At 42.6% G+C, this 11,481-nt stretch overlaps 1 protein-coding gene across 1 annotated transcript in view; it reads left to right on the top strand.

Annotated features, from left to right (window-relative positions):
- DNAH3 (dynein axonemal heavy chain 3) overlaps positions 1-11,481 on the top strand; it is a 234,734-nt gene that overhangs the window by 1,126 nt on the left and 222,127 nt on the right. The window contains 3 exon segments of the mRNA XM_069570315.1: positions 4,103-4,152; positions 9,239-9,343; positions 9,857-10,079. Coding sequence (XP_069426416.1) covers positions 4,114-4,152; positions 9,239-9,343; positions 9,857-10,079 — 367 coding nt within the window. The 5' untranslated portion in view covers positions 4,103-4,113.

Genomic DNA, 11,481 nt, shown 5'->3' with positions numbered 1-11,481 from the left:
CATCACACTAAGCAGTTAACATCTGTCACCATATACCATGACAGAATTTTTTTCTTGTGATGAGAACTTTAAAGATTTACTCTATTCACAACTTCAAATAGGTGATACAGTTTTTACTTCTTTCACTGATTTTGCCCATCCATCAAAGATGTATTAGTTCTACCAACTAATATTTCTAGAAATAATCAGGCTAGTGGATTGAGAAATAAGCTTAGTGTATATAATAATAATAAGCTAAAGGATCCTGCTCTAACTCCTAACTCTGCAAGAGCCAAGAAAGGGAGAAGCTAGTGGTGAAGATAGGAGGACCAACAGATGTGTCCCTAAATTTTTACGATTCAGGCAGTTCTGTCTGGTTTCATGCCTTTTGTTCAGCTGAGATGTGATGGTTGCCCCACCCAGGAAAGGGTCGGTTATTTTTTTTATTATTGTTTTGGAGGGGTTTTTCCTTTAGAACATAACTGAACCCCTCCTTCCCTGGTGGGTGTTGCTTTGGAAAGCTGAAGTCGGGCCTCCATTGGAAATTTTGTTCAAGGATGCCATCTAGGGGTGACTCTGTGAATCTTCTAATTCCTTCCACTCCCATTTTTGCCCAGACAGATTTTGCTTTTCCTTGTGTGTTGGCTGACTCCTGTACAACACTATAAATTCCCCGATGGTGGGAATCTTAGCATGTATTTGCAACACAAGGACTTGGCTCTTGCTGTGTTATGGGTCAATAAAATAAATCCATGTGCAGCTTCTTCTACACCTTTCCACAGTTACTTACCCTGGCTAAGAACTATTTTCAGCCTCAGTAAAGATCTGCCAGAAGCACTGGACCCTGAATTAGAAATATGTGAAAAATTCTGGCAATAGATTGAGACTCTAAACTGTTAATAAAGATGAAGATAACCTAGAACCGAGCTGACCTCTTCTCCCATATTGCCAGATTTAGCAAATAAAAATATAGGACACTCAGTTCAGTTTGAATTTCAGGTGAGCAACAGATAACTTTTTCATATGAGTATGTATGGGCATCCTGTATTTTATCTGGCAACCCTATATGCTTGAAGTTAAGGGATTTGAGGCCTGCATCCTCACTTGGAAATTATTGAACAGCAGATTAAGTCAGCAAACAATTCTGGTGCTAGTGAGGTGGTCTGGGTTAGAGGAGAGGTGATGGAATTTTCATTCTCTTTGGAAGATATTTTATTTATTTTCTATCTTTCTTCAGACTACATGTAGGCTTTTGGGTAAAACCATGGAGCAGATACCACAGTCAAGTTCCAACTTTGCCATTGACCTAGCTGAGTGGCTGTGCAAATTACTTAACCTCCCTGTGTCTCAGTTTCCTCAGTTATAAAACTTGGGATAATTGTATTTATCTTCTCAAATTGAGAAGATTTGGAAACATGATGCTCATTAAGTGCTTACCACAGTGCCAGCGGCTGATATATATCAAGAAATGAAAGCTATGATTATTACTTTGATGTTTTTGTATACACATAGACTTAAAGCCTTAAAGCACACAAAATTTAAGGTGTGCTTAAAATTTAAATTTAAAATTTAAAGCACACACACACACAAGGTCATGGGGTTCATGGGTGCCCTACCAGGCCCTTTCTAAAGCACTTTGCTTTGTTGGATTACAGCTGCTGGGTTTTTCTTGTGAGACATGGAGTTTCATATCCTTTTATAGGAGACTTAGTAATAAGTCTCTATGCACCCACAAGGTCATGGGGTTCATGGGTGCCCTACCCCTTTCTAAAGCACTTTACTTTGTTGGATTACAGCTGCTGGGTTTTTGTGTGTGTGTGTGCGACATGGAGTTTCATATCCTTTTATAGGAGACTTAGTAATAACCCCATTTCTGTCTAAAGTCTTAAACCCTGTCAGTGGCTCATTTATTCTAAACACTATTTGAAGCTGTTATGTATACTTTATGGTAGAGAATGCAAGTGTAAGGAATGAGGAGCCTCAAGGTTATTTTTTAAGTATGGAAAGCCAAACTTTGAGGAAGAAGTAAGAAGAAGGAGAAGTAGAAGTACTTGGTACTATATAATGCTCATCGTAAGATCTAGAAATGTTTGTGCTCTGGGCAGGCGCTTTATGGAAAGAACACTGAACTCTAGAGTCATAAGGACAGGGTTCAAATTGTGTCAGCACTACTTGCGAGTCCTGGCAACTTGGATAAGTTATATATCTTTCTCAGTGTTTGTTTCATCAATCATAAAATGGTAACATCATGGAGTTTGGGGGGGAATTGAATGAAAAAACATATGTAGAAGCATGTCTCCCAAAAGAGCTCAGTAAATCGAATTTGGGAGAAGGCAATGGCACCCCACTCCAGTACTCTTGCCTAGAAAATCCCATGGACGGAGGAGCCTGGCAGGCTGCAGTCCATGGGTCGCTGAGGGTCGGACACAACTAAGCGACTTCCCTTTCACTTTTCACTTTCATACATTGGAGAAGGAAATGGCAGCCCACTCCAGTGTTCTTGCCTGGAGAATCCCAGGGACGGGGGAGCCTGGTGGGCTGCCGTCTATGGGGTCGCACAGAGTCGGACACGACTGAAGTGACTTAGCAGCAGCAGCAAATCGAATTTGATTTTAAAAGAATTTTGAAAGTGACCACTTAACATGTGGTTTGAATGTCTGTCTGCTGTGCTTAGTTGTTCAGTTGTATCTGACTCTTTTCAATCAGGGACTGTAGCCCACCAGGCTCCTCTGTCCGTGGGGATTCTCCAGGCAAGAATACTGAAGTGGGTTTCCATGCCCTCCTCCAGGGGATCTTCCCAATCCAGGGATTGAATGGTGTAGCACTTAATCATATCTTTCATGTGTGAGCATATATGTGCATGTGTTTCTGTGTTTATCATGAGAATGATATTTAGCCACATTTACAGACTGCCTACTCTGTTGAGTGACCAAACTGTCCCAGTCTGCCCAGGACTAAGGGAGTTCCTGGGAAACTAGGACAAGTTGGTCATCCTTCTACTATGTGCAAATTGCTTTACAGGCATTATCTCATTAAACTCTCAAAGCCACCTATGAGGTAGGTTGTCACATTTTTGGCATTTTACATTATAAAGGACACTTGGAGAGATCAAGCAGTTTACTCAAGCCACATAGCTAGTTAATGGGAAGGGCAGAATCTGAATCCAGACCTGTACGACTCTAGGACCCAGGAATTTAACCATCACTCTGTGTGCATTGGGCTTCGCTTGTGGCTCACCTGGTAAAGAATCCCCCTGGAATGTGGGAGACCTGGGTTTGATCCCTGGGTTGGGAAGATCCCCTGGAGAAGGGAACAGCTACCCACTCCAGTATTCTGGCCTGGAGAATTCCATAGACTGTAGAGTCCATGGGGTTGCAAAGAGTCAGACACAACTGAACAACTTTAAGTTTTCTGCGTGCTTTTAGACTCCTCCAAAGGCACAGCCTTTAATTGCCTCTCACCACCTGAATCATTGCTAAACACCTTCCCACCTTCCTTTCTGTCACCAAAACTTCCTGCTGCCCAGATGGCCTCCAGCAAAGGGAGAGACCTAGACACAGAGCTGAGTCAAGCCCAGTCTTGTATCTGGGCACAGCCCCTCCTTCCCTAGCAACAGACGCCAAAGCCTTGTGACTGGCTCCAGGACCTGGATACAAGCTCCTCCAGTGTTAAAATAAGCTGAGAGGAGGAGAAAAGAAGAATTCAGGCCCCAGAGGGATAGTTTGGTGAGTTGCTTCCTCCCTCTTCTTTGTGTTAGTGTGTAACTGTGCTTCAGATTTTTCTCTACTGTGAACTCAGTGTGTTCCTGGAAAAGTTCCAAGAGAAGGGCCCCTCAGTGGAAGGGAAGTACGGCCATTGCAGGAAGCCACAGCACAGAGCCAGCAGAACCCCAAGGCTGCTGTTTCATTCTCCAGCTTTCCTTTCTCTCCTCTTCTACCAAGAAACTCTCAGTGGGCTGAAGTCTATGACCTCAGAGAGGCAGCCCTGTGAACAGAGCTTTCAGAACATCTGTAAAGTTCCATGATCTGTGACATCCCCATTATGCTATAAGGAAGTGTGAATCTCAGAGCCACTGATAGAAGAGGAAGAAACTGAGAGAGCCCGTTGTTCCTTTTTCTAATAGGTCCAATTAGAATGGACGACATGAATGACACGGATTGCACATCTCAGAAGGTAGGCGTGAATTTTAAAATGTGTTTCTTTCTTTGTTCCGTTCAGTTCAGTTGCTCAGTTGTGTCCAACTCTTTGCAACCCCATGGACTGTAGCACACCAGGCTTCCCGGTCCATCACCAATTCCTGGAGTTTACTCATACTCATGTCTATTGCATCAGTGATGCCATCTAACCACCTCATCCTCTGTCATCCCCTTCTCCCGCCTTCAGTCTTTCCCAGCATCAGGGGCTTTTCAAATGAGTCAGTTTTTCGCATCAAGTGGCCAAAGTATTGGAGTTTCAGCCTCAACATCAGTCCTTCCAATGAATATTCAGGACTGATTTCCTTAAGAATGGTCTGGTTGGACCTTCTTGCAATCCAGGGGACTCTCAAGAGTCTACCGCAACACCACAGTTCAAAAGCATCAATTCTTCGATGCTCAGCTTTCTTTACACGTGTAGTATTTTCAGCAATGTAGGGAATTTGAAAGTAGGTAGGAAGGAGGCATTTCAATCACAAACCAATAGCCGTGTTAGATCTCCTTGACCAAGCATGTGCATGCCTGCATGCTCCATCCCTTCAGTCACGTCTGGCTCTTTCAAACCTATGGACTGTCCCCACTAGGCTCCTCTGTCCATGGGATTCTCTAAGTGAATATACTGGAATAGGTTGCCTTGCCCTCCTCCAGGGATATTCCCAACCCAGGGATTGGACCCATGTCTCCTGCATCTCCTGCATTGCAGGCAGATTCTTTACCCACTGAGCTACCTGGGAAGCCCCTGACCAAGCATGTATATTAATTTTTTGTTGTTGTGTCCTTGAATTATGCTTTGTGATGCATTAGGCTTTTGGACATCTTCAGATTTTGTTGAGAAAATTTCAGGAATAGACACCTTTCTTTCCCTTCTCTTCCAAGGCTATTAGACCATATATTCCATCCAACAGCTCCCAACACTGGATGTATGTAAGAATATACTGGGGAGTCTCTTGAAAATATGGAGATTTGGCCTCACTCCTAAAGATTCTGATTCAGAAGGTCTGGAGTAGAGCCCTGCAATCTGTATTTTTAGCTACGATCCTAGTGATTCTGGTGTTCTGATCCTCAAGTGAGCATTTGAGAACTGTTTCCATGAAAGACTTGCAAACATCATGTACAGTTAGAAATAAGGCACCTGAAAGGAACAATTCTACCCAATCTAAGTGGCAGAATCCTGGTGGAAAAGCTAAGATCCATTAATTTGCTGTATATTGAGGTGTCCAGAGGAGCATTTTAAATCAAAATTTTGTAAAATTAAAGTTGATTTGTTGAGGGGGAAAAAAGTGAATTTGTTGACAATTACTGAGCCTACCCACGAAGTAAAAACACTCTTCTATTTACCAGAGAGAACACTTAAGCATTAATATTTTTAACAGACTGTTCTGGGTAGCCAGGTAGGTCTTACAAATCTCCACCTCTTTCACCTTGAAGGGGCCACAGGGAGTTCTTAACCAAGTATGTTTAAGAAAACTCTCTTCTAGATCTGCTGCTCTTGTATGTGTCCCATGTATGCCTGTTCCATGAACTGAGCTGTTTTCTGCTATCATGGTTTTTACAGTTCGATGTGTATAAATCTTAGTCTGTGCCTGTGAACCAGCTCAAAGTTTAATTTGTTTCTCAGAGGTTCAGCTTCTCTCCATTATGTTCTGAAAAATGCTCAATGTTAGTTTGCTTTCTTGCAAAATGTTGTTTTGCTTCTGCTCCAGTATTCTTGTCTGGAGAATTCCATGGACAGTGGAGCCTGGTGGGCTATAGTCCATGGGGTCGAAAAGAGTCGGACATGACTGAAAGCGACTTAGCACTAGCACTAGCACTTTCTTTATTATCCCAAGAATGGCTTTTCTCCTTGTATGATGACTCAGCTGCCTCTGTGTGTATCTCTTGGCTGACCAACTCTCAATATAGAGGGACATAAATATGTCTGACTCAAATCCAAAAAGGAATCTATGGGCTTAAGTAACTGAGAAGTCCAAGTTGGTTCCTGGGTCTAGATGATGTCACTGAGAGTCTTTCTCATTCTGTTGCTCTGCTTTATGATGGTTTTAGCCTATGGAAGGCTTTATTTTTTTCACATAAAGCAAAGATGGCTGTTTAGACTATCTCTTTCCCAATGGCTCTAGCAAAAGTGTTAGGAACAGCTATGATCAGTCCACCGTGGGTCACATGTCTATCCCTGAACCAATCATAGTGTCTGGAGGAGAGAGTATTCTGGTTGGCCAGACCTGTATCACATGCTCTGGCCTGGACACAGGTGCTGGACACTGTACAACATGGACTGAAATTGGAGTAGAGCCAGTTATGTCCACTAGGGCTATATTCTGCCTGCTTTGCTAGTAAGAGTAACCTTCCAATATGTCTGAGGGCTGAAATCAGGTTTATCCTAACCATAAACAGAAGCATGAATGCCAAGACACCTCCTGAATAATGTTAGTAAAATGTTGATACTAACTTCAGTAGTGAAAGAGCAGGCTCTTGGTTGTGGTTGGTTGATTCTTAGATCCTTGAAATTGAGGTCAAGAGCAGAGAGACAGACACAGTGATTTAAATCAACAAAGCAAGTTCTCTAAGCAGAACGATAAGGTCATCTTGTTTAAGGTGGAGCCTGAGCAGCCTCCACTGCAAAAGGTCAGGGTTTTTTGGTTTAACTACTCCTTCCCTCTCTTGTAACTTAAGATGTCCAAAATCTGTTTTTGTTTATTGTTTTTTAATGAAGACTTTCATTTTAAACAGATTCAAAATTTAGGCCAAGGGAAATATTACCACAGACCATGAAAACTTCTTGCTTGCCAAGACAAAATGCAGGCAGCCCTAACTTATCAATCAGTATATGTTGTACATATGAACTCCTGAAGGAAATCATGAACAATTTCATTTCCCAAAAAGGACTATTGCCGAAATCTACCTTGGATGACCAGATTCCTCGCAGGTTGATGCTGAATTTTTTCATTTTGTTCACCTCTTAAGTGCACATCTTGATACTAACTTCAGTAGTGAAAGAGCAGGCTCTTGGTTGTGGTTGGTTGATTCTTAGATCCTTGAAATTGAGGTCAAGAGCAGAGAGACAGACACAGTGATTTAAATCAACAAAGCAAGTTCTCTAAGCAGAACGATAAGGTCATCTTGTTTAAGGTGGAGCCTGAGCAGCCTGATTCTGTTAGTGGGTCTGATGCACCACAATTTTTGAAACCACTGAATTAGGCCATTAGATCAGTGAACGTATTATATTTTTTAAAATTCCCAGGCTCAGTATGCATTTTTTTAAGAGTTTGCAAGTTTTTATTTAATTTTAAAATCAACATGTTCTCAAAACAATTGCCATTTCCCATGTGTTGGGATGCAAAATAGTGTGTATTTAAAAGCACCTCTTCATGACTAGTATGTCTTACCTTACCTTATGGTCCCATTACTCCATGGCAAACAGAAGAGGAAAAAGTGAAAGCGGTGACAGATTTTTTTTCTTCTTGGGCAGCCATGAAATTAGAAGATGCTTGCTTCTTGGAAGGAAAGCTTTGACAAACCTAGACAGCATATTAAAAAGCAAAGATGTCACTTTGCTGACATAGGTCCATATAGTCAAAGCTCTGGTTTTTCTAGTAGTCATGGACTGATGTGAGAATTGGACAGCAAAGAAGGCTGAGCACAGAAGAATTGATGCTTTTGAACTGTGGTGCTGGAGAAGACTCTTGAGAGTCCCTTGGACAGCAAGGGCATCAAGCCAGTCAATCCTAAAGGAAATCAACCCTGAATATTCATTGGAAAGACTGATGCTGAAGCTGAAGCACCAATACTTTGGCCACCTGATGCGAAGAGCAGACTCATTGGAAAAGTCCCTGATGCTGGGAAAGATTGAAGGCAAAAGGAGAAGAGAATGGCAGAGGATGAGATGGTTGGGTAACATCACTGATTCACATGAACTTGGGTGAACTCCAGGGGATGGTGAGGGACAGGGAGACTTGGTGTGCTATAGTCCATGGGGTTGCAGAGTCAGATGTGACTTAGTGACTGAACAACAGCAACTTAATAACAAAATGTCCTACCTATCCCCCATGAACCTTAGTTTCAGCTAGAACTGGATATAAAAATCTCGTACATGCCTGGCACATAATATTTAGAATAATGGCAGATGTTATTATTGTTAATGTTATTATTTTATGAGGTTGAGTCATCAGTGAGGAATTGGTTGGGGCATGGGGATGACTAACATCTGACTCATTTACCGCCTATATGTCTACCTTCTGCCAGTTACCCTGCATGACTTAATTTGCTGACCTAAATAAATCAAATCTATCTAATAATGTCTCATCTTACACAGGAGTTCAGTCCACAGTCATTGCCTAAGGTGAAAAACCACAGAGCCAAAATTGCACAGGCAGATCTCTTTAAACTACCTTTAAAGTACTGTATAGCAACATCTCTCAGTAAATCCAGCCCAGATGTTTCCCTCCGTCACAGCTCCAGATGAAGTCGTTGTCTTGCTTCTAGGGCTTGGGTGCAGGAAAGAAACACAGGGCACCTCTCAACCCTGAAATCAGCTCTGAGGTGAAGAAGCACTAAGAACTGCGTGTGGTCATGGGAGCCACAGGTTCACCTCTGTCTGAGGCTCACTCCCAAGAACACACTCCCCGAATGGAATGGTGGACTCAAACACCCACACTCTTTAAATATATTCTTTTCTTTTCACAGGAAGCACAGAGTTATTTATACCACCACATAAGCAAATTTCTGTTTGGAATTTTGCCAATGTGCAATGCAAGAGTCAATTTTTTTTTTTAAGTCAACCCCTTTAATTACAGCCCAGGGTAGGGAAGCTGGGAGTACCCTCAGATTTGGGTTCTTCCCAGGGGAAAAATACACGAATATGCTCGTAGAAGGGTAGCCATGAGGAGATGCTAGAGAAGAGACAATAACTCTTAAGAATTGAAACCAATGGATAGTGGTGAGAAGGGTGTTTTATGGCAGAACTTTGTGCCTAAATCCTTTTCTAAGGAACTTTTTACTCATTATGCACCTCAGAGGCTTGGAAATCTTTCCTAATTCCTGAAGAGTGGCTTTGTATTTGTTTCCCACAGATCCCCAAAAGTGACTCCATACATCACATGAGCCACTCGCAGATGCGGCCAGAGTTGCCCCCTCTGCCTGCTTCTGCTAACGAAGAACCATCTGAACTCTATAAGGTACATTCACCTGGCTGCTACTCTTCTGCTGGTAACAGTTGGGGGTCAAACAGACTTGACAGGTAGGATTAGAGGCCTCAGTCATTTCTGCCACTGGAAGAGGCTATCGCACAGTGGGAGAAGAGCTATGTAGTAGCACAAATCTGGCCTTCTCAGTTACCTGCTGTGTTATTTAAATTCTCTGAACGTCTGCATATTCAACTATAAAATGAGAACAATTATTTCTACCTAATAGCCATGTACATAACAATAAAGACAATAGATGTAAATTACCTGATCACAAATTTACTGCATGTTGAAAATCAACTGTTATCCTTGCCATCAGAAAGCATGCTCACGGTGGTCAGAGAGGTAAAATTGGTGTCCATTCCAAAAGTATTTGCACTCAGTGTGCAGAATGTTAGGCATGTGGGATGCCATGAGTCTCAGTGTGAGTGGAGCCTGGCCGAGAGGAGTCCAGGCTCCCCGTGTGATGTCCCTCACATGACTCACTCTGCATTTCTCCCCTTGTAGACAGTCATGTCACACAGCTTTTATCCCCCCTTGATGCAACGCACATCATGGACCCTGGCTGCACCCTTCAAAGAGCAGTGCCACCACTGTGGACCCAGTGATTCCATTGCCAACAACTACTCCTTGACAGCTCGGGACCTGAAGCTGAAGGACCTGCTGAAAGTCTACCAGCCCGTCACCATCAATGTCCCCAGGGAAAAGATTGTTCAGGGGCTGCCGTCAGGTATTTCCTGCAGTGTGTCATACCCACTTAGAATGGGGTTTTGGGAGATTTCTAATCCTGGGTTCTAGTCCTGGGTCCACCTTTTCTATAGATAACTTTGGATAACCTCGTGATGCCTCAGTTTCCTCATCTATGAAATGGGAATGATTGTAAAGGCTAGCATTATGTTTAACATACACCAAGCTTCTTGTTGACTGCTCAGTTCAGTTCAGTTCAGTTGCTCTGTCATGTCTGACTCTTTGCGACCCCATGGACGGCAGCATACCACGCCTCCCTGTCCATCACCAGCTCCCAGAGCTTGCTCAAATTCATGTCCATTGAGTTGATGATGCCATCTAACCTCCAACCATCTCATCCTGTGTCATCCCTTTCTTCTCCTGCCTTCAGTCTTTCCCAGTATCAGGGACTTTTCAGATGAGTCAGTTCTTTGCATCAGGTGGCCAAAGTATTGGAGTTTCCTCTTCAGCATCAGTCCTTCCAATGAATATTCAGGACTGATCTCCTTTAGGATTGACTGGTTTGATCTCCTTGCAGTCCAAGGGACTCTCAAGAGTCTTCTCCATCTCCACAGTTCAAAAGCATCAATTCTTCAGTGCTCAGCTTTCCTTATAGTCCAACTCTCACATCCATAAATGACTACTGGGAAAGCCATAGCTTTGACTAGACAGACCTTTGTTGGCAAAGTAATGTCTCTGCTTTTTAATAATGCTGTCTAGGTTGCTCATAGCTTTTCTTCCAAGGAGCCAATTGTCTTTTAATTTCACGGCTGCAGTCACCATCTGCAGTGATTTTGGAGCCCAACAAAATAAAATCTGTCGCTGTTTCTGTTGTTTCCCCATCTATTAGCCATGAAGTGTTGGGACTGGATGCCATGATATTAGTTTTCTGAATGTTGGGTTTTAAACCAAGTTTTTTATTCTCCTCTTTCACTTTCATCAAGAGACTCTTTAGTTCTTCTTCACTTTCTGCCATAAGGGTGGTGTCATCTGCATATCTGATGTTGTTGATATTTCTCCCAGCAATCTTGATTCCAGCTTGTGCTTCATCCACCCCAGCATTTTGCATATAAGTTAAATAAGCACGGTGACAATTTATAGCCTTGATGTACTCCTTTCCCAATTTGGAACCAGTCTGATTTTCCATGTTCAGTTCTAACTGTTGCTTCTTGACCTACATACAGGTTTCTCAGGAGGCAGGTCAGGTGGTCTGGTATTCCCATCTCTAAGAATTTTCCACAGTTTGTTGTGATGCACACAGTCAAAGGCTTTGGCATAGTCAATAAAGCAGAAATAGATGTTTTTCTGGAACTCTCTTGCTTTTTTGATGATTGAACAGATGTTGGCAATTTGATCTCTGGTTCCTCTGACTTTTCTAAATCCAGCTTGTTGATTGCTGCATAACA

This window comes from Ovis canadensis, chromosome 24 (assembly GCF_042477335.2).
Source record: "Ovis canadensis isolate MfBH-ARS-UI-01 breed Bighorn chromosome 24, ARS-UI_OviCan_v2, whole genome shotgun sequence".
Lineage (NCBI taxonomy): Eukaryota > Metazoa > Chordata > Mammalia > Artiodactyla > Bovidae > Ovis > Ovis canadensis.
This window is presented reverse-complemented; position numbering and strand designations above follow the sequence as displayed.